The sequence below is a fragment of the Pelodiscus sinensis genome, chromosome 2, assembly GCF_052426305.1.
Source record: "Pelodiscus sinensis isolate ZL-2025 chromosome 2, ASM5242630v1, whole genome shotgun sequence".
NCBI classification, from domain to species: domain Eukaryota; kingdom Metazoa; phylum Chordata; order Testudines; family Trionychidae; genus Pelodiscus; species Pelodiscus sinensis.
In genome coordinates, this window is record NC_143053.1 from 55,481,097 (window position 1) to 55,506,295 (window position 25,199).

Genomic DNA, 25,199 nt, shown 5'->3' on the forward strand with positions numbered 1-25,199 from the left:
TGGCTACACAAGGATGATGCATGGGTGGGAGAGGTAAGGGCTGGCCTGCAGCTGGCAAGGTGACCAGTGAGGAGGGGAATGGCACTCACAGTAGGGTTCTGTGTCCCGTCCTCCCCCGCCGGACAGCAGTGGGGGAAGCAAAGTTCCCCACCAAGCTCATTCTGCTCATCCAGCCACCTTGCTTGGGGAAAGGGGCGGGATTGTCCCTGCACTCACCGGCGGGAAGCAGAGCAAGCTGCGGCGTGTTGCTCTGTTTCTCCTACCACTGCCAATGAGTGCTGGGGAAGGTATGGACCTTTGCTGCTGGAGTTGGACTCCTAGCCCTGCTATTTCACTAGGTTAAGTTGGAGAAAGAGGTGGGGCAGAGCAGGGGCACGGAGAAGTGTGGCCTATGGCAGAAGGGGGTTGTCCAGGCTGGGAGGATGTCATTTGACCAGTGGCCCCTTGAGTGTCTCTTCACCAGTCACCCCTGGAGATGACTTTTATTCTATCATTCACTATTTATGGTATTCATATAATTCCTAAAATATCTGTGCATCTCAGAATCCTTAATTGCATTTATCCTTACAATACCCCTGTGAGATAAGGAAGCACTAATATCTTGGCTGCCTAATTCCCTTCTCCATTCAAATCCCAGCCTAGATGCTTGGCACAAATAGCTTAAGAGAGAACCTACCTACTTTTGTTGAGCTTGAGGTTACAGCAACAGTAGGTCAATGATTTCAATAGGCAGTAAAACAATATGCCTTTTATTGAGACACTAGCCACTGCATAAACTCAGGAGTAATTCTTACTACTTTCATTTCCCACCTATTCATTTTATTTTTGTATCTTTCCTCTGTTTTTCTGATTTGATTCCACTTCTCTTCCTCTTTTGCTAATGAGATATAGGTACAGTGACTGGTTTTATGTAGGTCAATTCAGTTTGTATTTTTCAAAAGATCCTCTATTCCTGAGATTCCTAATGCAGTGGAGGCATCAATCCCCTTCTTTAAATTACCAAACTGACTGAGTTGAAAACAAGCACAATTGCTTTGTGAGGTATGCAGTCCTCCTCTCTTGTGAGATATGGCCTCTTTGTACTGCAGATTATGGTTGGCAGGCCACTGGAATAACAAAGGGAGATTAATGTGACTGTACAAGTAACTTCTATGGGGGAAGTAGATAAGAGGTGAAGGTGGAGGAGGCAGGACAAAAGAAAACAATGTGCAATGTGACCAGAGTGGCAGAATTTGCACAGAATCAGGCAGTAAGATGCAGTTTAGTATATGAAATATTCAAGACACTAGTAATAGTTAAGAAAATAGTTAACTCTCTTGCAAAAACACTCAGATAATGTGGGATAAAAAGTGGTGGAATAACACTGGTCTGGATGCAACCCAACAAAGATGCTTGTGAGTGCATTTCCTGTCAAATTCTAATATAAATATAATTCTAACATAGATTTTAATATTCACAAATCAAATTAACTCAGTAAACTTGTATCAGTTTATTTGTATATTTACTGTTTATGTATTTCACCACATATTGCAAACTGTCAAAATAAACAATATGCTCATCATGAGAGAAAATCACCATGTTAAATGTGACAAGCTGAATGAATAATGAAAAGTTTACAAATAACCATTAGACTTCAGAGTCAAATTTTGATTTGACTACATTTGTAATGTTGTGGGCTTGCTTTCTGTAGCCATTTGGTCCCTCAAGCTGTAACAGTAATGATCAAGAATATAAGAATGGCCATACTGGGTCAGACCAAAGGTCCATCTAGCCCAGTCTGCCGACAGTGGCCAATACCAGATGCTCCAGAGTGAGGGATCACAACAGGTAATCCTCATGAGATCCCTCCCCTGTCACCCACTTCCAGGGAAATAGAGGCTAGGGATACCATTCCTACCCATCCTGGCTACTAGCCATTGATGGACCTAACATCCATGAATCTATCTAGACTTTTTTTTTAACCCTGTTAAAGTTCTAGCTTTTGCCACATCCTCTAGCAAAGAGTTCCACAGTTTGACTATGCACTGAGTGAAGAAAAACTTTTTTTGTTTGTTTTAAACCTGCTGCCTATTAATTTCATTTGCTGACCCCGAGTTCTTATATTGTGGGAATAAGTAAATAACTTTTCCTTATTCACTCTTTACATACCAGTCATCATTTTATAGACCTCTATCATATCCCCTCTTAGTCTCCTCTTTTCTAAGCTGAAAAGTCCAAGTCTTTTTAATCTCTCTTCATATGGGACATGTTCCAAACTTGTAATCATTTTTGTTGCTCATTTCTGAACCTTTTCCAATGCCAATATATCTCTTTTGAGATGAGGCAACCACATCTGTACACAGTATTCAAGATGTGGGCGTACTATGGTTTTATATAGAGGCAATAAGATATTTTCTGTCCTATTCTCTATCCCTTTTTTAATGACTCCTAACATTCTATTTGCTTTTTTGACTGCCACTGCACAGTGGATGTTTTTAGAGAAGTATCTACAGTGACTCCAAGATCGCTCCCTTGAGTACTTGTAGCCAAATTAGTCCCCATCATGTTGTGAATGCCTGAATATTTGTTAAGGTTTAAAATAGTATAATCAAATGCAACAGCCATGATTTGCATTGTGGTGAATGGACATCTTATGTAACTGAGTGAACAGAAATAATATCAAATGACTTATGAAGCAAACCAACACAGTACATGAAATTCAAAGTTCATGAATTTAAAGTATAAAATTAAGTTGGATTCTGAAAGCATGATTGTGCAATGTTGAAATCCATGGTAAAACTATTAACTTTGTTGATGTAGTGTCAGACCCAGTACTATAGCTTTATATAGATAGAATGAATTTAATTCAGTGTGTTGGTTATTGTTAGCAGCTGCTAAATACCACATATAATGGCTGGTCTTCCAGCTGCCTTTTGCACAGTTTTACACAGAGCATCACTCTACTAGTCTATAGGCATAAATGAAGATCCACTGTTCCTCTCTTGCCCTCATGACATGCAGACAGCCCTCCTTTCCTTGCACAGCCCATAAACAGGGCCTTCTAACAGTCCTCAGCATTGGCCCGAAGTGCACATTTAGAATTTGTGCAACCATTTGTGAACCATATGCCAACAGAGAATTTTTCACTGTCTAAATTAGGGAATACTTTAGAACAAAGAGTTCCATAACCTGTTCATGAATAAATTGAGATCTGAAATTTTCTGTACCAACTATTCACTGTTATATTACTCAGTTCTATTGTGACCAACAGGGTTCTTTCCAGTGTGTTCTACTGTTGTTTGTTTTACAGTTGTGCTTTAGGCCTCAGTACAAGAGTAGGGTTCCACTGTGTTAGGCACTTTATAAACAATTCTGAAAAAGACATTATACTAAAATGTCTGTAATCTAGGTTACAGTATTTCACACAAATGAAGTAAATTGGAGAATGGAAAACAGAAAATATATAAATAGTAAAACATGCATAATACTCATTATTCATACTCCCTTAGAATTCAAAAGGTGCTAAAGCTTTAACATAAACATTAGAGTAGGATTATCCAGTGCCACAGTTACAATGCCATGACATTTCAGATGTAAAAGTCTGAAATTGTGAAATTGACCAGTTTTAAGACCCTCCCTTCCCCCATGTCCATGAAATTGATCAAAGTGAACCGTGAATTTGGGAGGAACCTACTTTGTTTGTTTTCAACCTGCTGCTTATTATTTTAATTGGGTGACCTTTAGTTCTTGTGTTATGTGAGACGTAAATAACACTTTCCCCATATTATCTGAATTTTATAGCTCTCTATCATATTCTGCTCTTGTTTCTAAAAGGAACAGCCCGTTTTTATAAATCTCTCCTTACTGAAGCTGTTCCATGCCCCTAGATGTTCTCATTGCTCTTTTCTGTACTTTCCCCAATTCTAATATATCCTTTTTGAGAAGGAGTGACCAGAATTGCATGCCATATTCCAGATACTGCCTAGTCAGCCAATTTAGTGGGATCCCTTGGGAAGACCTTGGTCAGCTATGGACTCAATTACCTTGGCTGACCTATTCAGATGGCAACTTCAGTAATAAGACTAGCTCCAATCAGTAAATGGACAAACCTAAACAGCACAGTTGTTTGTTTAAAAAATAAAAGACTTGTTCCATTAAAAGGGAGGGGTGTGCACAAGTACACACAAGATTTTTTTTTTTTTTAAAAAGCATATAGCTCATAAAATGTCTGGTCATGTGTACTCAAAATCTGTGAATATGTGAATATACATGATGTGCAACACAAAGGACAAGACCACTAGATGATGATGACAGCATTTTTTTCTAGTGTTGCTAAGGGGATGAGATGCCCAGCATCATTCTAGAAACTATCTCAATTATTTGTTTGTGGTAACACAAGCCTCTGGAAATCATGGGATGTCATAGGTGATCTGGCAGATACATTTACACACTCACCCAGACAAATATTAGACCTGATCTGCAACCAACAAGTGTCTACTTCCCCTCTAACCAGGGGATGGTACCACCACCAGCTCAGGCCCTGTTCCCACTCCATCTCTTCCCCAAGCCTGCTCCCCCTCCTCCTCCCAAACACACCCAGTCCCTGCTCCTTTCCTCCCAGAGCCTCCTGCATGCTGAGAAACAGCTGTTTCGTGGTATGTCAGATGCACTGAGAGGGGGAGGAGTTAGTTAGTGGGGCTATAAGAGGGTGAGAGCTCTTGTCAGCAGATACTGAGCACCTGCTAATTTTTGTCCAGGGCTGAGCACCCCAAAGAGGGGACAGTGCCATAATAACTAGTATCAGACACAGGACTGGTAGCACTTCCTATTATGAAGATTGCCCCACATTTCACCGTGTTTTGAGTTGCATATAACTTCAGCAAAATGTAACTATTTGGGCTGAAGTTATATGCCATTTGCCCTATGTCTGAAGCCGCCTGAAATATTCCAGCTATTTACAAGAACATAAACAAGCCAGACACTGTTTTACCACGTTTAACAAAAATGCAAAGGCTGTTCTTCTGACAAGCTCGAGCACCCTTGCGCTGTGGCTCAGGGGTTTGGGCCGTGGGCGCGGCCTTCCTCTCGGGGCTGCGCTGGACGCTGTCCCCAGTGCAATCCACCCGCCTTTCGCAAACTTACAATTCATGCATTTGACTTATCAACATGTGCACGTGCGCAGTAGAGCCCGTTTCAGCATAATGGACAGTGACACAGTTCTCATGTGACCTCAATGCAGCTTTCCCTGCACGGGGCGGGGGACGGGAGGGGGGCAGGTCGATGCAGGAATCCCACCAGGGTTGCCAGCCCTCCAGGCTGGGCTTGGTGGCTCCGGGGACTAACGATTCCGCTGTAATTGAAGACTGTGCCACAGGAAGAAAGCTGCAGGAATCCGTCCACCCAAAACTGGCAACTCCCCATGCTGCCCAGCCCCCGCCTGGACAGCCTGGGTGCCGAACAGGAGACTGGGGGCAGCCCCGGCTCCCCCGAGGCTCCGCACGCGCAGTGGCCCAGCCGCGCCTGTCGCGCCCCTTGCCCCGCCCCGGGCGCGCTCCAGCGGACGGGCCTGCCACGCGCGGCTCCTCCCATCCCGGCCTCGCCGGGCCGGCCTGTGGGCCCCTGCCAGGCGAGGCCGCTACCTAGCGCAGCCGCCACCGCTGATCGCTCGGCGCATGCGCCCTGCCCCTGTTGGTTTGGGGGGCCCACGTGATCTGGCGGGACGCCGCTGCGTCTCTCTCTCGCTCTCTCCGGGTCCGGACCGGCGGCGCAGAGGGGAGGGGGGCGGATCCATCATGGCGTCCATGCAGGTGAGGCTCTGGCGGCGGAGTCGGGGCGCCGGGCCGGAGTGGGGAGAGCGGCGCTGCCGGGGTGGCAGGAGGAGCCGCTGGCGGGGTGCGGGACAGCCGGGAGGGCGGCGGTTGGCGCGGAAGCTCTGGCCTCTGGGGTGCCTGTGGGCAGCGCTGGGGAGCCGCCCAGGAAGGGGACTCTGGGACGGGACCTCCCCCCGGAGCGCGAGGGCCCGATAAAGCCCCTGCCTGGCGCGTGAGCGAGCTGTGGCAGACACCCCGCTCCCGGGAAGGGCCGAGTTCGGGTAGGGCCCCCCCCTCCTTGGTGTGTGTGGGAGGAGGCGGGGGAGCTTCACACACTCCCCGGCGGAGCTGGGAAAGGAGAAGAGTCCCCGACCGCCGCCGAGTTCCCTCAAGTGTGAAAGGAATGGCGGGTGTGGTAGAGTCAGCCGGGCTCTTCCTCTTCATTGGGTGCGTGTAAGGATCGTACGGGGTAGGGCACAGAGACTCCCAGAGTGCTCCTAAGGGAGTTTATGAAGATAGGAGGGGGGCATGGCTGCCTGAGGTTGGTGGTGGGTTGCACAAAAAGACAGCCTTGACAGCCGCAGGATTACATTCAACCCTCCCCTATTCGCATCTATAGTAGTAACCTCCCGCCACTTAGTCCACAAGTCCTTTTATCTAAGGACAGTGATAGTGATTCATTTATCCATAAGTATGTTCATTGAAGGATCAGATCACAGCATTCTAGAGGTCTGTAATGCATCCGATTTAACAGTAAAAGACAGTAGAGGGAAACTGGCTTTTGGGGTTTTTGGGAGAGTGGGGGATAAGGGAGGATCTGTCTCTTGGGACTCCCTTGGTCAGATTATCCTAAATTTGGATCACCAATGCTGCTCTGTACCCCTACAAGGCACACCACGTTTCAAAGCATTATCATTAACCATTTGGAGTATAGCATACTTAGAACCTTATAGCATATCAAATGGCAGGAGTGGAAATCATGTAGCTGTTTTTTCTGTATTGGCATATGCACAGTGTAAAAATAGACACTTTCTTAACTACTGTTCTCAAATTGGGTTTCTATAGTGAATGCTATGCACTATCTTGGATAAAAATTGAGTTGAGACCATTTTGACCCCTAGCGTAGTACAGCCGCTTCCCAAGTTACAACCATCCGCACTTACGACCAAAGCGGTCGTAAATGCGGATCTGAGTTATGAACAGCGCGGTCACCGTGTAACTATGGGATCTGAGTTACGAACACTTCAAGTTACGGACCAAGTGTTGGTCCGTAACTTGTTCGTAATCCTGGGGAGCAGCTGTAATAGTTTGCTCTCCACGACTGGGCAAAACACCGTCACATAGAAACTTTTTTTAAAATGGCTATTTTTGGAGGGGACTTATATTTCTGGATCTCCTGACTCAGATGACTCCAAATTTGGGTCACTAACTCTTCAACCTCCAGAAAGAAACAGCATTTCAGAGAGATCCTTGTTTTTAGATGATGTAGAAACATTAATGTTTAAACAGGTGTCATGACTTAACTATAGTGCTTCTACACCACTACTCAGACAACAGAGAAGGTGTACAAACTGGAACATTACACGTGGTGTTATACTGATATTTATCTTTAGGGTTTATAACTAGGAATGACATGAATAAATGCAAAAATAATTATAATTAAGCTAGAAAATTTTATGGGTGAAATTTTATTAGATTCTGAAATAGTCCCCCCCAAGAAAGTAATGGAAGTCCAGTTTACATGACGTTTTAAAAAAGGCTGGGTAAAGCACTTAAGGACATACCATATCACATAGTCGTATTCTATAAGACTTGCATGCCACATTGTTTCTGCTGATTGGTCTTTATTTAATATTTAGAATTCTTTATGCAGCCTGGTTTTGACTACAAAATATTATGTTCCCCAAAGTTTCTGTTAAAAGAAACTCTTGTAGGTGTGTATAAAAACTGTGTGGAAGAGACTGTTGTGACACTTTAAGGCAATACTACAGGTAGCTGGGGTTTGAGAGGCCTGTGTTTGTCACTGATCTTTGTTGTGTTCTTGTACAGCTTATTTCACATTTGTTTCTCAGTTTGTCTCTGTAAAGGGAGATGACTGCTGCCTATCTGAAGCACTTCAAGATTCACAGAAAAGTGCTATCTAAGAGCTATCCGGTATTAATAATGTTTTATCTAATGTCTGTTTCTTGGACAAGATAGCAGTGGGAAGTAAGGATGTTAAGAAGAGGGTAATTGAATTATTGTGTAGTCGATACAATTTTTACTGACTATATGATTAGTCAGGGGCCCCATTGTGGCGCTGCAGTTTAAATGTGGTAGGAGCCAGTGACTCCTATATTGACGATAGGAAGTGTTCATTAAAGATCGAACAACCCAGTTATTCCAAGTAAAGTGTGAAAGCTGACAACATAGATTTTGAGGCCCTTGCCTGCAGCAAATGGGCTGAAGAATTTCTCGTTTGTTCTGAGGTATAAAAGGAGAAAAACGTTTAAACAATTCAAAAACCCTCCCACAAACCTTTCAGATCACTTATGATGATGAAGATGCTCTAGCAAGTTTTTAAAAAAATCCTTTAGGTCGTCGTTAAAACTGGAACAGGTACTTGAGAATAGACTATGACTTTTTTGATCGCCGGTGTCTGGTTCTAAAAAACACATTAAGTATTAAATCTGGTTCCATCTCCAATAGGTTGCCCAATATTTTTATTTGGAAGCAGATCTATAGAAACTTGTTTAAATTTTAAAACAACTTTGATCACAAAGCTAGTTGAGGTTTTATTTGGTTATAATAAGGTATCTTGATGTAAGCGGGAAGGAACACAATCCAGTTCCGCTCCAGCTCTGGCGGCAGCTCCACTCTGCTCCAAACCCACAGCTCTTCTCTGCCCCCCGCTCTGCTCTTAGCCCAGCTGTGTCTTCATTCCCTCTCTGCCTCACTCAGTTCCTTCTCCATTCCCAGTTCTGCCCCCAGCTCCACCTTCAGTCCAAGCTCCTCTACTGAGCCATCTGTGCAGCAATGGAGAGGAGTGCATTACTGGTAAGGAATGGAGTGATAGGAAAGTTTTGTGCACTGATATACTACATAGTACTGTACTTCTCAAGTTTTTTGATTTATATATTTTTTCTGATCATGTTATCTGTGGGCTGATCTTTTATTAAGTGTTGGGTGGGTGTACCCTTGCAGAGACTCTCTGAAGTCCATTTGATCAATTTCATTATATAATGAAAGTTTAATGTCTTCTTGGTTCCAATTTTTCAAATAAACATCTCTAGGGTAATTCACCATGATACACTTCTGGCATTGTAATCTAGTGTTGCTGTAATTTGTGTGATTTTTAACCAAACTGTGCATGAGTGCAAAAATGGCAGACTCACCTTTTTTCCCTCAAACTTACTACTTTCAGAAAGATACGAAACTTGAATATTTTCTGCTTGAAAAAATAAAGTAATTTGAACGTTCTAAATGTCTTGGAGCAAGTGGGTATTATAGATTTGCTTATGAATTCTCAGCTATATTGGCTACTGTTGCTGCTTCCACTATTTACAGAGATTAAACTCATACGTAAGAACAAAAGAATGGCCATACTTGGTCAGAAAAATGGTTCATCTAGCCCAGTTTCTTGCCTTCCCAGAGTGACTGGTGCCAGATGCATCAGGAGGAGTGAACAGAACAGAACAATTTGTCACGTGATTGCATCACCTGTTGTTCAAGCCTAGCTTCTAGCAGTCAGAAACTTAGGGAAACCCATAGTATGGAATTGGGTCCCTGGCAATCTTGGCTAATAAAAGTCATTGATGGACCTTTTCTCCATGAATTTATCTATTAATTCTTTTTTTTTTAATTCAGTTATACTTCTGGTCTTCATAACATCCTCTTTCAATAAGTTTCACAATAAGTTGATTGTGTGTTGTGTGAAGAAGTACTTCCTTATTATTTTCATATGCTGGACCTTAGTTCTTGTGTTATATGTAGGGGTAAATTACACTTCCTTATTTACTTTCTCCATACTATTAATGATTTTTATAAACTTCTATCATAATTCCTCCCAGTTGTCTATTTTCTTAGATGAATAGTCCCAGTCTTTTTAATCTCTCCTTCTGTGGAACCTTTCCATATGCCTAATAATTTTTGTTTCCATTCACTATACTTTTTCCTATTTTTTGAGATATGTCAGTGGTTCTCAAACTTTTTGGCCCATGACCCACCTGGCTCAATGCAAACCTTTCTGTGGACCACCAGTTGTTAACAGAAGCTCACCGTTAATTGCAAAATTACGTCCAAGCCATTTTGCTAGTGCTGCAGCTACAGAGAACGGTTTTATTTAACCAGTAAAAAAGGAAATATGAATTTAAATGATTAAACAGATTAAACGCTTCAACTTTCTCATGTTAGTTTATCACAATTCATTTTAAATGAAGTAAAAAATTAATTATGTTCAACCCAAAAAGTTCCCATACTTTCCTTATTTATGGCAGGGATGAGGGATAGGGATGTTAAATATCGGTTAATTGAATAGTCAAGTAACCTCATGAATTCTTATCAATTAGTTGACTATTCTGTAAACCCTGAGGGTGGGGCCAGCAGCCAGTGCACTCCGGCCTCACTCTCAAGGAGCTCCCTGCCACTCTGTATCAGAGGCAGCAGAACAGGGTGCCAGGCGGGAGCTGGTCCGTGAGGGGAGCCAGTTTAAAAACCAGTTCCCTTCCTGAACCAGCTGCCTGTCACCCTGTGCTGCTGCCTCTCAGAAAGAGTCAAGAGTGCAAGGTGGCAGCAGCCCCTCTCTAGCTGGGGGTTCTGAGCTCCCGGACTGGGCATGAGCCAGAACTGAGCCAGCCAGGCTGCCTGCCTGCCCAGCTCCTAATACACTTTAAATGCAGCGCTGCAGCAGAAGTAGATCCCGAACCCGTTGCAAGCCAGGACTGAGCCGGGCTGCTGGCCATCCTACTAAAAAATTTATTGGCAAGGGAGGGGAGGGGGATGTTTGTAGTCTATAGCATTAACCTATAAGCTTTTGCTTATTAGTTAATCGACTACACTATTACATCCCTAGTGGGGACCACTGACCTACAGAAAAATAAGTTGGGGATCACACAAGTGAGAAGCAAACAAAAAAAAAAGCAAAAAGCCAACAAAAACAAAAAACACTCAACCCCCCTGAAAATCCCCTCACTGTCGTGGCCCCCAACCGGGACTCTTCAAACTTCACTCCTCTGGTGAGAGGTGGAGTGTAAGAGGGGGAGCAGGTGCGAGATCTGAAGGGGAGCTAGGGTGCAGGAGCAAGAGAGGGTGCAGGATCAGGCTTGGGGTGTAGGGTCTTGGCAAGGGGGATCAATGTAGGGGGCTGGGCATGGGTAGGGGGCACTTATTTCCTTTGCGCCCTGTGCTGCTCCCAGGCATAACCTCCCAATGCTCCCATTGGCTGGATTCTGGCCAATGGAAGCAATGGGGAAAACCTCCATGCATTGTGCCTGTGCACTGCTGTTCCTCCAGCTGGGGTAGGGGATGCGCTTTTTCCCCATGAGCCTGATCGTGCAGTGAGACTTGGGGCTTTCTCTGCCCTGCCACCAGCCGGAAGCTGACCCTGGTTCTCTAACCTTGCAGGGGAGAGAGGGCAAGCTTGGAGTACCAGAATGGGCTCCCCGATGCGCGGGGGAAGGAAGAGACCTGAGCTTGAGCTGTGGACTGCAGTTTGAAAACCACTGAGATAGGGTGACCATATCTATACTCAGTATTCAAAATTGTGGGTGTACCATGGATTTATATATTTTCTGTCTTATTCTCTATCCTTTTGTTGATGGTTCCTCGCATTCTGTTGGCTCTTTGTATTACTGCTGCTCATTGAGCAGATGTTGACATCTCTCTCTGAAGAGGTCAATATAGATAATGCATAAATGTAGGTGTATTTTTAAACTATAATGTAATTTTGTCTTCAGAGTTGGTGATGCATACAAACAATGCATACTTTATAAAATCCTGCATAAAATCAGTGGTAGCCTTTCCCTTGTTAAAGACTTGAAACTCAGAGACATTCCTTATGTACTGAAATTTTTAGCATTAATTCTCTATTGATAATCAGTGCATATTCTAAATAGTTTGAAACTCAGAGACATTCCTTATGTACTGAAATTTTTAGCATTAATTCTCTATTGATAATCAGTGCATATTCTAAATAGTTTGAAACAATTAAGTACCTTGTTAAATTCTTACTTGATTACATTTTAGCAAAATGTCTAAAATTTCATTCTTCTAACAAAATCACACAGCATTATATTAAAAGATCTGAAAACATAGACGTATTTTATGTTGACTCACGTGAGAGACAGTTTTCAAGAGCAAGAATAAAATCTTGATTACATAGGTACCATATTGAAGACCTATGTTCCACATTTTTCAGTAAAGTTCTGTCATTAATTATATTAGCTCTATATTTGCAGAAATTTGAATATCTTCATATACAAATGACTTGTATCTAACTCATGAAAGTATATTATTCAAATGAAAAGAACACTAGCCTGGTGTAAAAGAATACACATCAGACTTGATTTATACATATGTCTGTGCATACTTTCTCAGAATTCAAGATTTCAGCGTCCATGAACTGGAGATGTAGTTGGTATAAAAAGTGATGATGAAATGAAGCTGCAATGATACAATCATTGGACCAGAGCTATGACAGTTCCAAATTTAAGATGTCTATAGCCATTGTTTGAGTTTAGAAAAAGGTTTTGATCTCAAAATAACAAACCTACCACATTTGAGAGCGTTCGTCTGTTGAAAAGCTAGAACCACCCCAATTTTATATACCGCTTCCTCTTAACTTAAAACAAGATAAGGGTTTGGTTGTGACAGGAAAATGGGATGTTCCTGGAATGGGATTGAGCCTCATAAAACCATACAGAAAAGAGACCATCACCAGGCATGTGAAGGTGGCTGGCTGGAAGCGTGTCTCCCCTTTACTTCCCCATTGGGGACTGGGGATATCATAGTGTAAACTTGTAAATGGCTAATTGATGAGCCTAGGCTCATCAGTTAACCTAGATGGTTACATGCAGCACCTGCCCCCCGCACCTGCCCCCCTCCCCTTTACGCTATTGCCTCAGTACGATAGGCAGCAGTGGGCGGGGGAGCAAGTGGGAGGTGATGCTAGAGGGGAGCCAGCTTTTAAGCAGGTTCCCTATTGGCACGGGCCCTCACGGTGCTGCCTGCTCCCTCTCCCACTGCTGCCTCTGATACAGAAGCAGCACAGGGAGTCAGATGGGAGCTGGTACGCATGGGGATGCTACAGCTGTACCAGAAGCATGGTTACACATTTACCTTAATAAATGCATTTAAACATCTCTATCCAGGACTGCCCAAGTCCCCCAACTCCCAAGTGTCTATTAGGTGGGGTCCCGGGGGAGCTGAAGTCCTCCCCCTTCATGCAGGAACATTGCTGGCTATTCCCCTTCATTAGGGAGTGAAGGGAAAGTGCTCAGTTTGCTCTATTCCTCACTCTGGCTGGGGAGCTCAGGGGACAGTGAATCTGGACTTTCCTCAGTCAGGGGATATGCTCCCCTCTCCGGCTCTGCCAGCTGGAGCTGCAGTGGCCATGCTCCTGCAGTGAAAGAGGGCTCGGGTAGTTCTCTCTCTCCCAGGGGAACCTGTGTACTGAGCCCCTCAACCCTAGTCCCACCCAGAGCAAGGATTTAAATGAAAGGACATACATTTTCATTTTATTTTCCAAAAAACAAAATTAAGTTAAGGACCTGAGCAATGCCAGGTAAATCTTCTAGTCTTACAATATATTGGAATTATATATACTTAAATCCAATTTATTTTTGTTCGGTCCAAAATAGATTTAGCGTCTAGGAATGTTAAAAAGGTTTAAAAACAGTAACTGAGTAACCATTAAAAATCCCAGTGGTTACACTGTTAACCATTTTGGGGGATCTATCGCTGGGTGGAATTAAGGAGGGAAGGATGGTGAGGGTATCCCACGGCTCCTGGGGAGTCAGCTGCCACCCTATGCTGCAAGCCTGAGGACATTAAATTGTGTTTAATCAGCTAATCTAGTAGTTAATGGAATTTCTATCAACTACTCGATTAAGTCAGTAAGGGGGGAAACTGCAGAGCCACAGTGAGGTTAGCTCCCGGTTAGGGATTTAAAATGTCAATTAATTGGCTAATCGAATAGTCAATGCAATTTGCATTGACTATTTGATTAGTCAATAAGGGCGCCTCTACCTTTGAAATGTAGCAACAGCCCCAGGGAGCTGCCCGTGGCATTTCAAAGGGGCAATGCTGTGTGGAGCTTGGGGTCTCGCCTGATAGAGGCAGCAAGTTGGGGGAAAGTGACTACTCAACTAGTGTCAACTGTCGGATAAGCATTTGCTTATTGGATAGTCAACTAGTTGTTCAGATCCCTAATCCCGGCCCTCGTAGCTAACCCCGCTGCGGCTCTGCCTTTTAAATGTAGTAAGAGCTGCCTGGCTATCAGCTAGCCACCTAGGCTTATCAGGTAGTCGACTACTTGACTAGTAACTTGCATTCCTATGCAGGTTCTGTAGTATAAGATTTTTATGTAGAGAACACAGCACGGGGCGGCATCCAACTTGCCAGACACGGGGCCAGCTGCTGGAGCGGTCCTGTCCCACTTCTAGGGGGCTGGCTGTGTTGCAGGAGTGTAACTAACAGAAATCTATACAGTGATGGACATCAGTTAAAACAGTTAAACTCTTACATTCTTATTAGGGTCAGATCTTTTCTGAATAGAACTGCTAGATTATTGCTTGATAATCCTTCATTTTCATTGGCATAATCTTCCCATCGTTTTTATTTAGTGTCTTAAAATGCATTTTTGGTACAAATATCAAAGCTGAAATGCCTACTTTTGGAAAGGAAGTCTTAATAAAAAATACAGCTTGCTAAACTTTTACAGATAGATAATGATTTTATTTTAGTGTTAATACTAGTAAAATGCCAAAACAAAAATGAGGCTAAGTTGTTAAAAAAAAACAAACAACTACATCAAAAATTACAACTTCTTTGGCAGGGGTTCTCAAACTTTGTGATACTGAGACCCCCCCTCTAAGTTGCTCGCGACCCCCCCTTGGAAGTTGGGACCCACAGTTTGAGAAACGCAGTTCTATGGTGTTGAAAATTGTATATGGGGATCGTGGACCCCAGATATATTCTCTGCTCATTGGGAGCTTATTCTTGGCGTGATGAAGTGGGGATTGTATTCACTCTGTTTGCTTTTGTTGCATGTGATTTCTACTGTCCTGTAGTAACCCCGTGAGTGTACCTCCGTTTCCCTGGGCAGTGCACTACTATCTGACTGGGGATTTCAAGTGTGACTCACTGAGGGAGGACGCTCAGCCCGTCACATACACAATGGCCAGGCTCACTATAACCTAAGTCTGGAGGGGGGGCGGGGATCACACTATTGGATTTTAGTGTGAGCAGGCAGACCACTGTTGCATCCACTGTTGTGTGTTTGCCCCAAATTCAGAGCAAAGTGGACCATGTGGGGTGGCTAATGAAAATGTATGCTATGTTGATTCTATGTATACTACTCATATACTTATATGATTTTTATTTGTAAAGTTATGAATATGGGATCTATACTTGTATTGAAATGTTCTCTGTCTGGAAGACAGCAGTAGGCCTGGACCACCTAGTGTAAGGAATGTTTATTAAATGAATGGCTAGGCTAATTAGCGATGCTGCATAGACAAAGGCCCTCAAGGTTGCCAGTAAATACCTGAGGAATGTGTCTGGGAACCTGCAAACCAGCAAGTACATCATAACTACTTGCATGAAGGACATGGACAGGTCATTTGATCATGTGATCAGCTCCAGTTTGGGAGGTATCAAGAGAACAGAGAATTTCCCTCCACATGGGCAAGATTATAAAAAGATCCTGAGGGTGCCGCCATCTTTTCTTCAGTCCTACTCCTGATTCCAGAAGCATCCTTGCTATGGACAGAGGTCTGGGAAGGATCTGTTGAGCCATCCTACCGTAGGATGTACGCCAGACACTTTTAAGCTAACAGTTTGTTATATCTCTGCTAAGAGGCTGCATCAAGAACTTGGTGCTTAATGTATTTTCTTTAACATCTTACTCTCAACCCTTTTCTTTCTTTTGTTAATGTACCTTTAGATTTTAGATCATAAAGGATTGGCACAGTGTGCTCTTTTGGGTTAGATTCATAGTATAAATTGACCTGGTCGTTTGGCTGGTCCTTTGGGTCTGGGAGAACCTGTTCAGAGTTGATGAGATTGGTTTTATAACCTCTCACCTGTGTAAGGATGGAGGTCAGGGCCCACACTCCCCAAGATTAATTGTATTGACTGCTCCTGGTTCCTGTGCTAACAAATGTTCTATGCTGTGTCCCTGTGAACTAATAAGCCTTCTGTTCTACCTGATGGCTGAGTCACATCTGGCTGCGGATGGAGGTGTAGGGCCTGGTGGCTCCCAATCCTCAATGACACTTGGATTTTGGGGCTTCGTATAAAGGATGTTGAATGGGTAACCGGTTAACCACAAGCAGCACCACCCTTAACGGGTTAACTGTTACTCTGGTTCTGAATGATGGAATTCCTGGGTTTTTTAGATTGTTTTTCAGAAACATCTAGGAAATTATAATTATATCTCTATCAGCTGGGTCTTCCCCCCACTTCTCCCCCTGCTGCACTCCAGCCTTTTAAATGTATTAAGAGCCTGCCAGTTCTTAATACAGGGGTGAGGGAAAGGGTCTCTGCAGCCTTGATCCAGACTGCCAAGTGGGTTGATCTTGCCCGTGGAAGCCCTGCCACTTCCCCGCTCCCAGGCCAAGTACGGTCTGGGGGCAGGAGGAAGCACATGAATTTTCCTCCGCCCTGCCCCCATCCTGCAAGGAGGATGTGACACTTAGAAGTGTCACATGCTCCTGGCAGGGTGGGAGGAGGCTTCACGCTCTCCCTGGCACCCAATCCCTGGGGCAGAAGGGGGAGCACGCAGTCTCTTCTCACTGCCAGGAGCATAGGCGCCTAGGGGGAACCTTGGGAGGTGGGGGGAGGCAAAGGCACTCTCCCACCCCAGGACAATCATGGTCTGTGGGTGGGGAAGCAGGGAAGTATCCTGGCCCTGCCCCTTCCACTTGAGGCCCCACGCCTTCCAGTGAGGGAGGGGGGACTTCAAAAATTTCGGAAATGGCCCCCGGCAAAAAATTATTGCCCATCCCTGTCTTAATACATTTAAAAGGCAGAGCTGCAGTGGGATTAGCTCCCGAGGGTGGGAGCTAACTCTGCTGCGGCTCCCCCAGTTATCAACTAATTGACTAGTCGATTAGTTGATTAAACTAATTTTATCCCTAGAATTAAGGTTAAGTTCAATCTTAATACTGCCCCCTTTTTAGCTTTAGAATTGTTCTTAAGACAACCAAAGCTTTTTGGTAGCAGATATATTCAGATGTTATAAATAATGAAGCAATGGTAAACACGTATGAATTTTTGAGCTCTTAAAAATCAATATTGCATAGTAAATCTATGGCATGATTACAGTGGGTAGTAAGTGCCTGTCTGAAGTAATTTGTAGAAATTTTGTCCTGAAGCAGTTAATTTGACCTACTTACCTCCCTCCAATATTGTACTATGCTAAACAAAACAAAACTGAAAATTCAGTGTTGTATCATGGAAAGAAATAAGCATTTGTTGGTTCTTTCAGTGTATGTTTGTGGGGGATAAGGGAGTAGGGAAATTCCTGTCTGAAAAATACTAGTTTTTCTAAATGTTTTCAGAAAGAAGATGTAAATCACATGGCTATATTGGTGGGCAAACTAAAAGTAAAATAACTTTGTATTGGTTCAAGTCATATATAAAAATAAACTTAAAAGCTAGGTTTCTGACTCTACAATCAGATCTTTAATATTTGCAGGTCTTTTTGAGGGTGGAAGCATCTGTCCATATGTGTTTCATTGCAAGTGTCATAGATTTACTATGTAATATTGATTTTTAAGAGCAACATGTTTAAGATAACTGCTTGTTTTAACCTTTGAAATTTCCTTTTCACTCTATATATGAAATGCTCCTTTGTAAAGGACGTTAAATTTAATTGATAATTAATCAAATAGTTGATGTAATTTGCATTCATTATTCGATTAGGTGATAAGGGTGCCTCTGCCTTTGAAATGTAGCAAGGGCCCTGCTTTTGAAATGTGCAAGAGCCCCGGAAGGGCTCTCATACATTTCAAAAGCAAAGTGCCACTGGGAGCGCGGGACTAGCGAGGGGACTGTTTTGAGTCCCCAGCTTGCCCCTGCCTCCCCACAGCACTTAGGCTTTTGAAATGTGTGACGGCGCGTTGGGGGTCCCCCGTCTCCTGCACCCCGAAATGGCACAAACAGACTGCACCAGCCGGTGGAATAGAGGAAGTTTATTGCCTCTCCAGGATACAGCACAGCACAGATGTAGTCTGGTCACAGAGCTGGGCTAGGATGCCTCAGGCCCCCTTGAGATGGGGGGAGACTGGGCCCCTAAACTCCAGCCCCTTTCCCTAGGCTGTCTCCTCCATGCTCCCAGACAGCAGCTAACCCACACTCTTCCAGCCCTGCCCCCCCAGCCAGGGCAGCATTCCCCCTTCCTTTGTTCCTCTCCATGGGGCGTGTCTGGTTCAACAGGTTTGGCGTCACCTTTGCATAATGAGGTTTTCCCTGCTGGGTCTTGCTCCAGACAGCAGAGGTCACCACCGCCCAGCAAGTACCCCCACTACGTCACAGAAATGTAGCAAAAACCCTACCGCAGGTATGGCTGCTTGCAGCTCCTGTTGGCTGCACATCACCGTTCCCAGCCACTGGAGCTGCAGGAGGCGGTGTCCGGGTCCACACTGCTTCCCACAACTTCATTGATAGGAAACAGCAAACTGCAGCCAACAGGAGCTGCAAGCAGCTGTACCTGAAAACATGCAGGTAAATAAAGTATTGATGGCCTACCAGGTGCTAACCTTGCGAACTGCATCTGGCCTGCAGGCCACTTATTGCCCACCCATGATCTAGACAATCTCTGCTAGGTGGTCATCTAACGTTATGGCCATAAAAACCACATGGGTTGTGAAATCTGGTGTCTCACCACAAAATCTGGTATTTTGTCTGCTTTTACTCCTTGTGATATAGATTTCATGGTGGAGTTCAGCATTTCTCAAATTGGGGGTTCAAATTCCAAATGGGTAGCAGGACCCCTACAATTACAGCACCATGAAATTTCAGATTTAAATAGCTGAAAGCCTGATATTTTTATGATTTTTAAAATCCTATGACCATGAAATTGACCAAAATAGACCAGTTTGGAAGGGCCCATTTATGTGAGAGTCCTGCAAAGCTATGGAACAGTCTAAAATGGTATGTTGTACATGAGAGCCCCAAATGGAATAGGAGTAAGATTGCACAGGAAAGCAAATTGCTAGCATTTTGTTGGAAAAGCACAATTCTGAGTTTTAAACTACACGTTTTTAATTCAGTTTTTCCGACAATTTTCAGACCTTTAATTCACAGCAACACTTTGAAGGATGCTGAATGTTTAAATAATGATATCTTGGTCTATATTAGGGATATGAAAGTTTAACCATATACACTGCTAACCGATGAGCCTGGGCTTATCTGTTAATGTTCAGCTTCCTGTGTGCACCAGCTCCCCCTGCTGTCGTTTCTATATCAGAGGTAGCAATGTGGAGGGTGGACAGGAACTGATATGCACTGGCTCTCGTGGAGCTGACTTCTGCTCCATGTGTAACCGATGAAAATTTCAGCGATTACATGGTTACTTTATTAAGTGCATTTTAACATCCTTAGTATGTATGTGAAACTAGTTTTAATTTTTTTAATCCTGATGAAAGTAAATTGTATTATCCATAAGTGAATAAAAAGGTTAAACTGTTTAGTTTTTAAACAGCTTTTTAGCAATGAGGTTAATTATATACTGTGCAAACATTTTTATTATCTGTCTTTAAATGTAATTGGATGACCTCTTTTTGTAGTGCAATATAAATGGGTTAGCATTTAATTTGCATTCTCTTTGTTACTCTTTGTATGCCTTTTGTCCCTTCTTAGGCTAAGTCTACACTGGCATTTCACTTTCACTGCCACTTCACTGGCACATTGTAGCTTTCTGGCTAGGCTGTGAAAAAACACCACTTCTCCCTCCTTCCCCACAGAGCTAGCTAGAGTGCTGTAAAGTGCCAGCATGAATCGGGCTACAGTGTCCAGCACCATTAACAAAGCCTTAGTGCAGAGGTGGGCAATAATTTTTTGCCAGGGGCCACTCCAGAAATTTTTGAAGTAGCCCCGGGCCTCAAGCGGAAGCGCAAGATGCTTCCCCACCTACAGGCCATTATTGTTCTGCGGGTGGGGGAGCACCTTTACCCCTCCTTCCCGCCCCCCCCCCCCCGTGAGGTTCCCCCATGCCCCTGATGGTGGGAGGAGACTTTATGCACTCCCCCTTCTGCCCCATGGCCAATCAGGACTTGGGGGCAGGGAAGCGTGCAAAGTCTTCTCCCACCCTGCCAGGAGCACATAGCTCTTAGAAGCACCACGCGCTCCTTTCAGGGAAGGCGCAGGGTGGTGGAAACTTTGCTCGCTCCCTTGGCCCCAGACCCTAATTGTGCTGGGGGCGGGGGAGCGGCAGGGCCTCCACAGGCCGGATCAACCCGCTTTGCAGGCTGGATCTAGCCTGCAGAGGCCCTTTTGCCCACTCCTATCTTAGTGAGTCTTTTCTCTCAACTAAAGATTCCCAGTCTTCAGTCTCTTTCTATATGGAAGATTTTCCATTGCTCCGATCACCTTAGTTGTCTGTCTCTAGACTCTGACCTCTCTATTTCTACTGTTGTTCTTGAGGTGGGGTTACAAGGCAACCAGTTAAGGTATATCATTGATTTATATATTGACATATTTTCAGTGAGAGCAGAATAGAATGATTTTTTTTAAATCAAGTCTAATTTAAATCATGATTGAAATGACTTTGCTTTAAAGTAGGCTGAGGCTTTGTAAAACTTATTTGAAAATTTGTTCTATTTTAACTTTAAAACTTTTCATGACCTAAATTGCAAATTCTGTTTAATACCATTACTGTTAAGGTATATTTCTTATGTTATACAATATGGCTATAAGAAAAAACAAAAGAAAAATTTAGGCTCATTGCCCTAGATTTGAAGGGGAGTGACACCCAGATTTTGATTAAGCTAATTGCAACCATGTTTTGTGCATTCAGCTACCATGAATTAATAAAATAAAACCCACCTAGTTATGGGTTAATTTAAATAAACAGACCTTCTGAAGGCAAGGTCAAATACATATGCACACTTGCATTCTGTCCTAATCAGAATTGAAGGAGGATAGAAAAGGGAGCAACAATATGAGACCGAAAGAAAATAAGTGGATGGGAACCTTCAGTTTCGGACATCTTTCATACAGAAGCTGATTAGGACTGAGATTGTTAAGAATGTTTGTTGATATGCAGTTTATTGATATTAGGAGAAATGATGACTCGATGTGGGTCCTTATGACTTATGTGTTTTGTAAAAAATGTGATCTTTGGAACAGTCCCCTGAAGCTATACTGAGAGAGATTTTTCCTGACACTTTTACTCCTTAGCAAGGAAGCAGCCAGCCATTGCTGAACAGCTGCAGTTTACTCAATTCTGTCCCAGATTTTAGGATAATATTTGGGATGTTCTAAACCTATTGCTTGTGTCTGTGTGTGTTTAAATCTAATAAGTTGCAGGTTAGGTAAGTGCATGCTTACTTGCATTATTTTTCCATTAGCTGGAGTGCTGTGTTCCCATTGATGTATTCCTGACACAGCAAGGAGTGAAACAGATGAGTTGCCACTGCTGTGGGTTCTGAAAACCTTAGATAACAGGTCCTGATCCCATATAACTTTACTCCCATGAGTAGTCACGTTGACTTGAATGGAACTACTGGTACTTAAATATAAGCCTGTTGCTAAGTGCAGCATCTATGGCTAAAATTATATTTTTATTAATATTTTTGTTAGAGGCATCCTCACTTCAAAACAAATTAGCTTGGTTTTAATGAAAAGTTATTTTAAATTCCAATACATTAACAAAATTATGACAACTTATATTCACGCAGGCCAAATTTTTCAAAAATAGAGACCGAAAGTGCATGCTTATGTATCTAAGTTATTTTGGAGCACAAATCTGATTGACTTTAAACTGTAAACCTTGGTAGAAAAAGATAGCCTGGTTGAAGTATTTTAGCTTTATTTAACTGTGAAAGTTCAATATAGCAGAAAGCATTTGCAGACATAACATGGAATGTTCCCTTACCACTTTATCTGAGTTTATGGTGTTCTTACAGTAAGAATATTAATGAGCTCTGTACTTGCCTTTTGCAGTATGGGTATGTAGGCGAGAAATGTGTTAGGAAAATCTGAGGTACTAACAGTTCAACTAAAGAAACAACTATGGAACGTCCAGCTAAATAATGCAAGGAAATGTCTGCACTGCAGTGGCACAGCTGTGATGATGCAGCTGTGCTGCTGTAGTTTAGATCCGTCCTATGTTGATGGAAGGACTTTTTCCATCAGTGTAGGTAATCCACCTCTCCTAAAGGCAGTAGCAAGGTCAGCAAAGAATTCTTCCAACAGCTTAACTTCATCCAGTGAGGGTAGGTGAATCCTACTGCAGTGCACATGATACACAATGTTTCATGACCCTCAGCAAGGTCAATTTAATGTTCTGGTGTAGACCAGTCCTAAGATATAAAATGTGAAGAATATAAAAACTAGTAACATGTAAATGAAAGAGTAAATTTAAAACAAAAACTAAACATGAAAATATTTTTTAAAATTCCCATTTTTTTTATTTACCTTGAGAACCAATGTAGTCTAGGTCAGAGTTGAATTTTTTGAAATGGAATTTATAGACAGAAAACAATAAAGTAGTGATGGTGTGAGGACTAGACTCTGAAATTCAAAAAAAGTGCAATAATTGTAAATGGATTATATTGGATGTTTCTGCAATTGACAAAACATATTAAAGGGTCTTTATATAGAGCAGGGGTGGGGAACCTCAGGCCCAGGGGTCCGAATGCAGCCCCCAGCTTGCCTAGATCCGGCTCCCAAGGCTCAGGGACCCCCTAGCACTGGGGAGCCTGTACTGGTGCTCAAGCCCTCGCCCCTCCCCCCCCCCAGTACCCCATCATAGGGCTGGAGCACATAAAATCTATTAGCCTGGGCCCCCCCAGGCTCTGGTGTGTGAGGGGAATTTGGGGAGTGTCTTTCTCCTCAGTCAGGAGTCACATGTCAGTGAGGGATTGGGTTTTTATTATCCTTCTCACTTGTGTGTGGCCCCTGGCTGATTTTTTTCTGTGGGTCAGTAGCCCTCGACCCAAAAAAGTTACACGCCACTGCTATTGAGAGATGGTGATCTGAAAGCTAAATCAGATTTTGGGCCTAACTAACTTTTTTCTATTAAGACAGAGAAAAAAATCATTGTGAAAGTTCTGCAGTTTGGTCTGGAACTACCAAACTTGTAGATAGATTTTTTTTTTTTTTTAATGGATTTACTGTTCACAAAGATTTTTAAAAATATTTTAGAGACTGACAATTTGGGTCAAGTCTCAGATGATTTGAAACCACTTGAGTGCTCAATTCAAGCACAAATAGTATTTACAATCTGAAGTTTATTAGCACCATTTACCTCAGGTATAGTTTGAATCCTATAGGTAAAATAGGAAATACACTGGATCGAATAAAAGCAATGTATCATTAGAACTTGAATGTGTTTATGCAGGATTTTAGTTAATGCTGATAATATAGAAAGCAGTTCATTTAATCTGTTCCAAGGTGTGTGTGGTGTTATAAAGCATTATTTACAGTATTAAACTTCAGTTACCGCACACATTTTGTTACACTACAGAAGTTTTATACTCTTAATTACAGTAATGAACTTTAGAATTGTAAAGCAGTTCTAAATTTCAAACTGCTTTTATTGTCTTCCAAAGAATATGCAAGATGTGTTCTTTACAGTTGAATAACACATTACAGTAATTTTAAGGCTGCCAAATCAAATAGTTATAAATTAGGTTGCTTATGCAATCTTAATGCATCTTTCTTCTTTGTTTCCAAATCTTAACATGCGTTTATTTCTTGTAAGTGTAGCCGTTACATCTGACTTCCTTTGTTTGTAATACTTTATTGTGGGAATAATTCAAGATGAATGTATTTAGCTCAATGACTTTTAAATACTGACGTGTACCATTAGACTGCACAAACAGTCTGGTTAAGTAGTCTGCTGAAAAATGCAGGATTCAGTATCCCCCTAACAATTTGTAAATTTAACACAAACTTGCCAAATAATTTTAGCCAATAAATTTTTGGAGGACTGAGACATCATTCACAAAAAGCCAGGAATAAATAAATGGTGGTGATAGTCTATAAACTTGGCTCAGTGGCTAATGCACTCATCTGGGATGTGAGAGATCCAGCTTCAAATCCCCATTCTCACTGGAGAAAGATACAAGTTTATATTCTCATGTTGCAAGAGAGTGTCCTAAACAGTAGGCTAGAGGATATTGTGATTTCAGTGTCTATCCTGTTTTAAGCTGTTCCACTGGATATAGTCAGTCATTGGAGCCAGGAAGTAAGTAAACTTAACTATCTCATTTTCCAGGTAAATGCCTGAACCACCAGGCTTGTCTGGCCCAATGACTAATTATTTATACAAAGTGGAATAGATTGAGCAGGAAAGATGGAGAAAGATACACCTCAGACTACCCAATTATCCAAAGATTCTTCTGCACTGTGAGAAACCAATTTCAGATCCCTATTTCAATGACTGTTTATAATCAGTGGGACAACTTCCATGAGGAATTGAGACCCACATCAGTTTACAGATTATCCCCTAGCTGTGAGCTGTTACTCTGTCACAATGACACTATCCAAGAGCTGTTGTATTGACTCCAGTTGTACTTTATGGAATCATAATTAGATACAACAATAGCTTAATTAGATTACAATACCTTAATTACAACCCAATTGTTTTTTTTTCCCTGTGCACAAGATTTTAATTTATTTTAGTTCTATGGAATGTTTGAAGAGTGCTACTGTATTAGGCTCATCAGGGGAAAGAAAACATGCATATTTCAAACTTCTCAAAGAAACCATTTTCATTTTTTTTCACCCATTTTTACTCAAACTAATTTGTTCTGCATTGCTTTAAACATGGCAGGATATCCTGCATCTTTCTACATTAGAGGATGAATTCCTGCTTTAGTGTAAAATGGTATTTCCCCTTAAATAAGGAGCCATGAATGCTCATACTATGAAGATGCCAAAGTCTTTGCTAGGTACCCATGATGTTATCTGCTGCCTTCCTTTAAATTAAAAACTGTTTTGATAGATTGTAAATATATTTCTAACAAGCTGTGTCATTCTTGA

The 25,199-nt window shown here is 42.6% G+C and overlaps 1 protein-coding gene across 6 annotated transcripts in view; it reads left to right on the forward strand.

The window, feature by feature from the left end:
* The first annotated feature begins 5,194 nt into the window (after positions 1–5,194).
* Positions 5,195–25,199, forward strand: part of UBE2W (ubiquitin conjugating enzyme E2 W) — a 38,024-nt gene continuing 18,019 nt past the window's right edge. The window contains exons 1-2 of one of the 6 annotated variants that reach the window (XM_075920507.2): positions 5,195–5,786; positions 8,748–8,825. In XM_075920507.2, coding sequence (XP_075776622.1) covers positions 8,805–8,825 — 21 coding nt within the window. In that variant the 5' untranslated portion in view covers positions 5,195–5,786; positions 8,748–8,804. Of the gene's footprint in view, positions 5,787–5,853; positions 6,237–8,747; positions 8,826–9,835; positions 11,530–25,199 lie in introns of those variants that run through there. The other 5 variants (XM_075920508.2, XM_089776230.1, XM_075920511.2 and 2 more) reach the window with 5 other exon arrangements.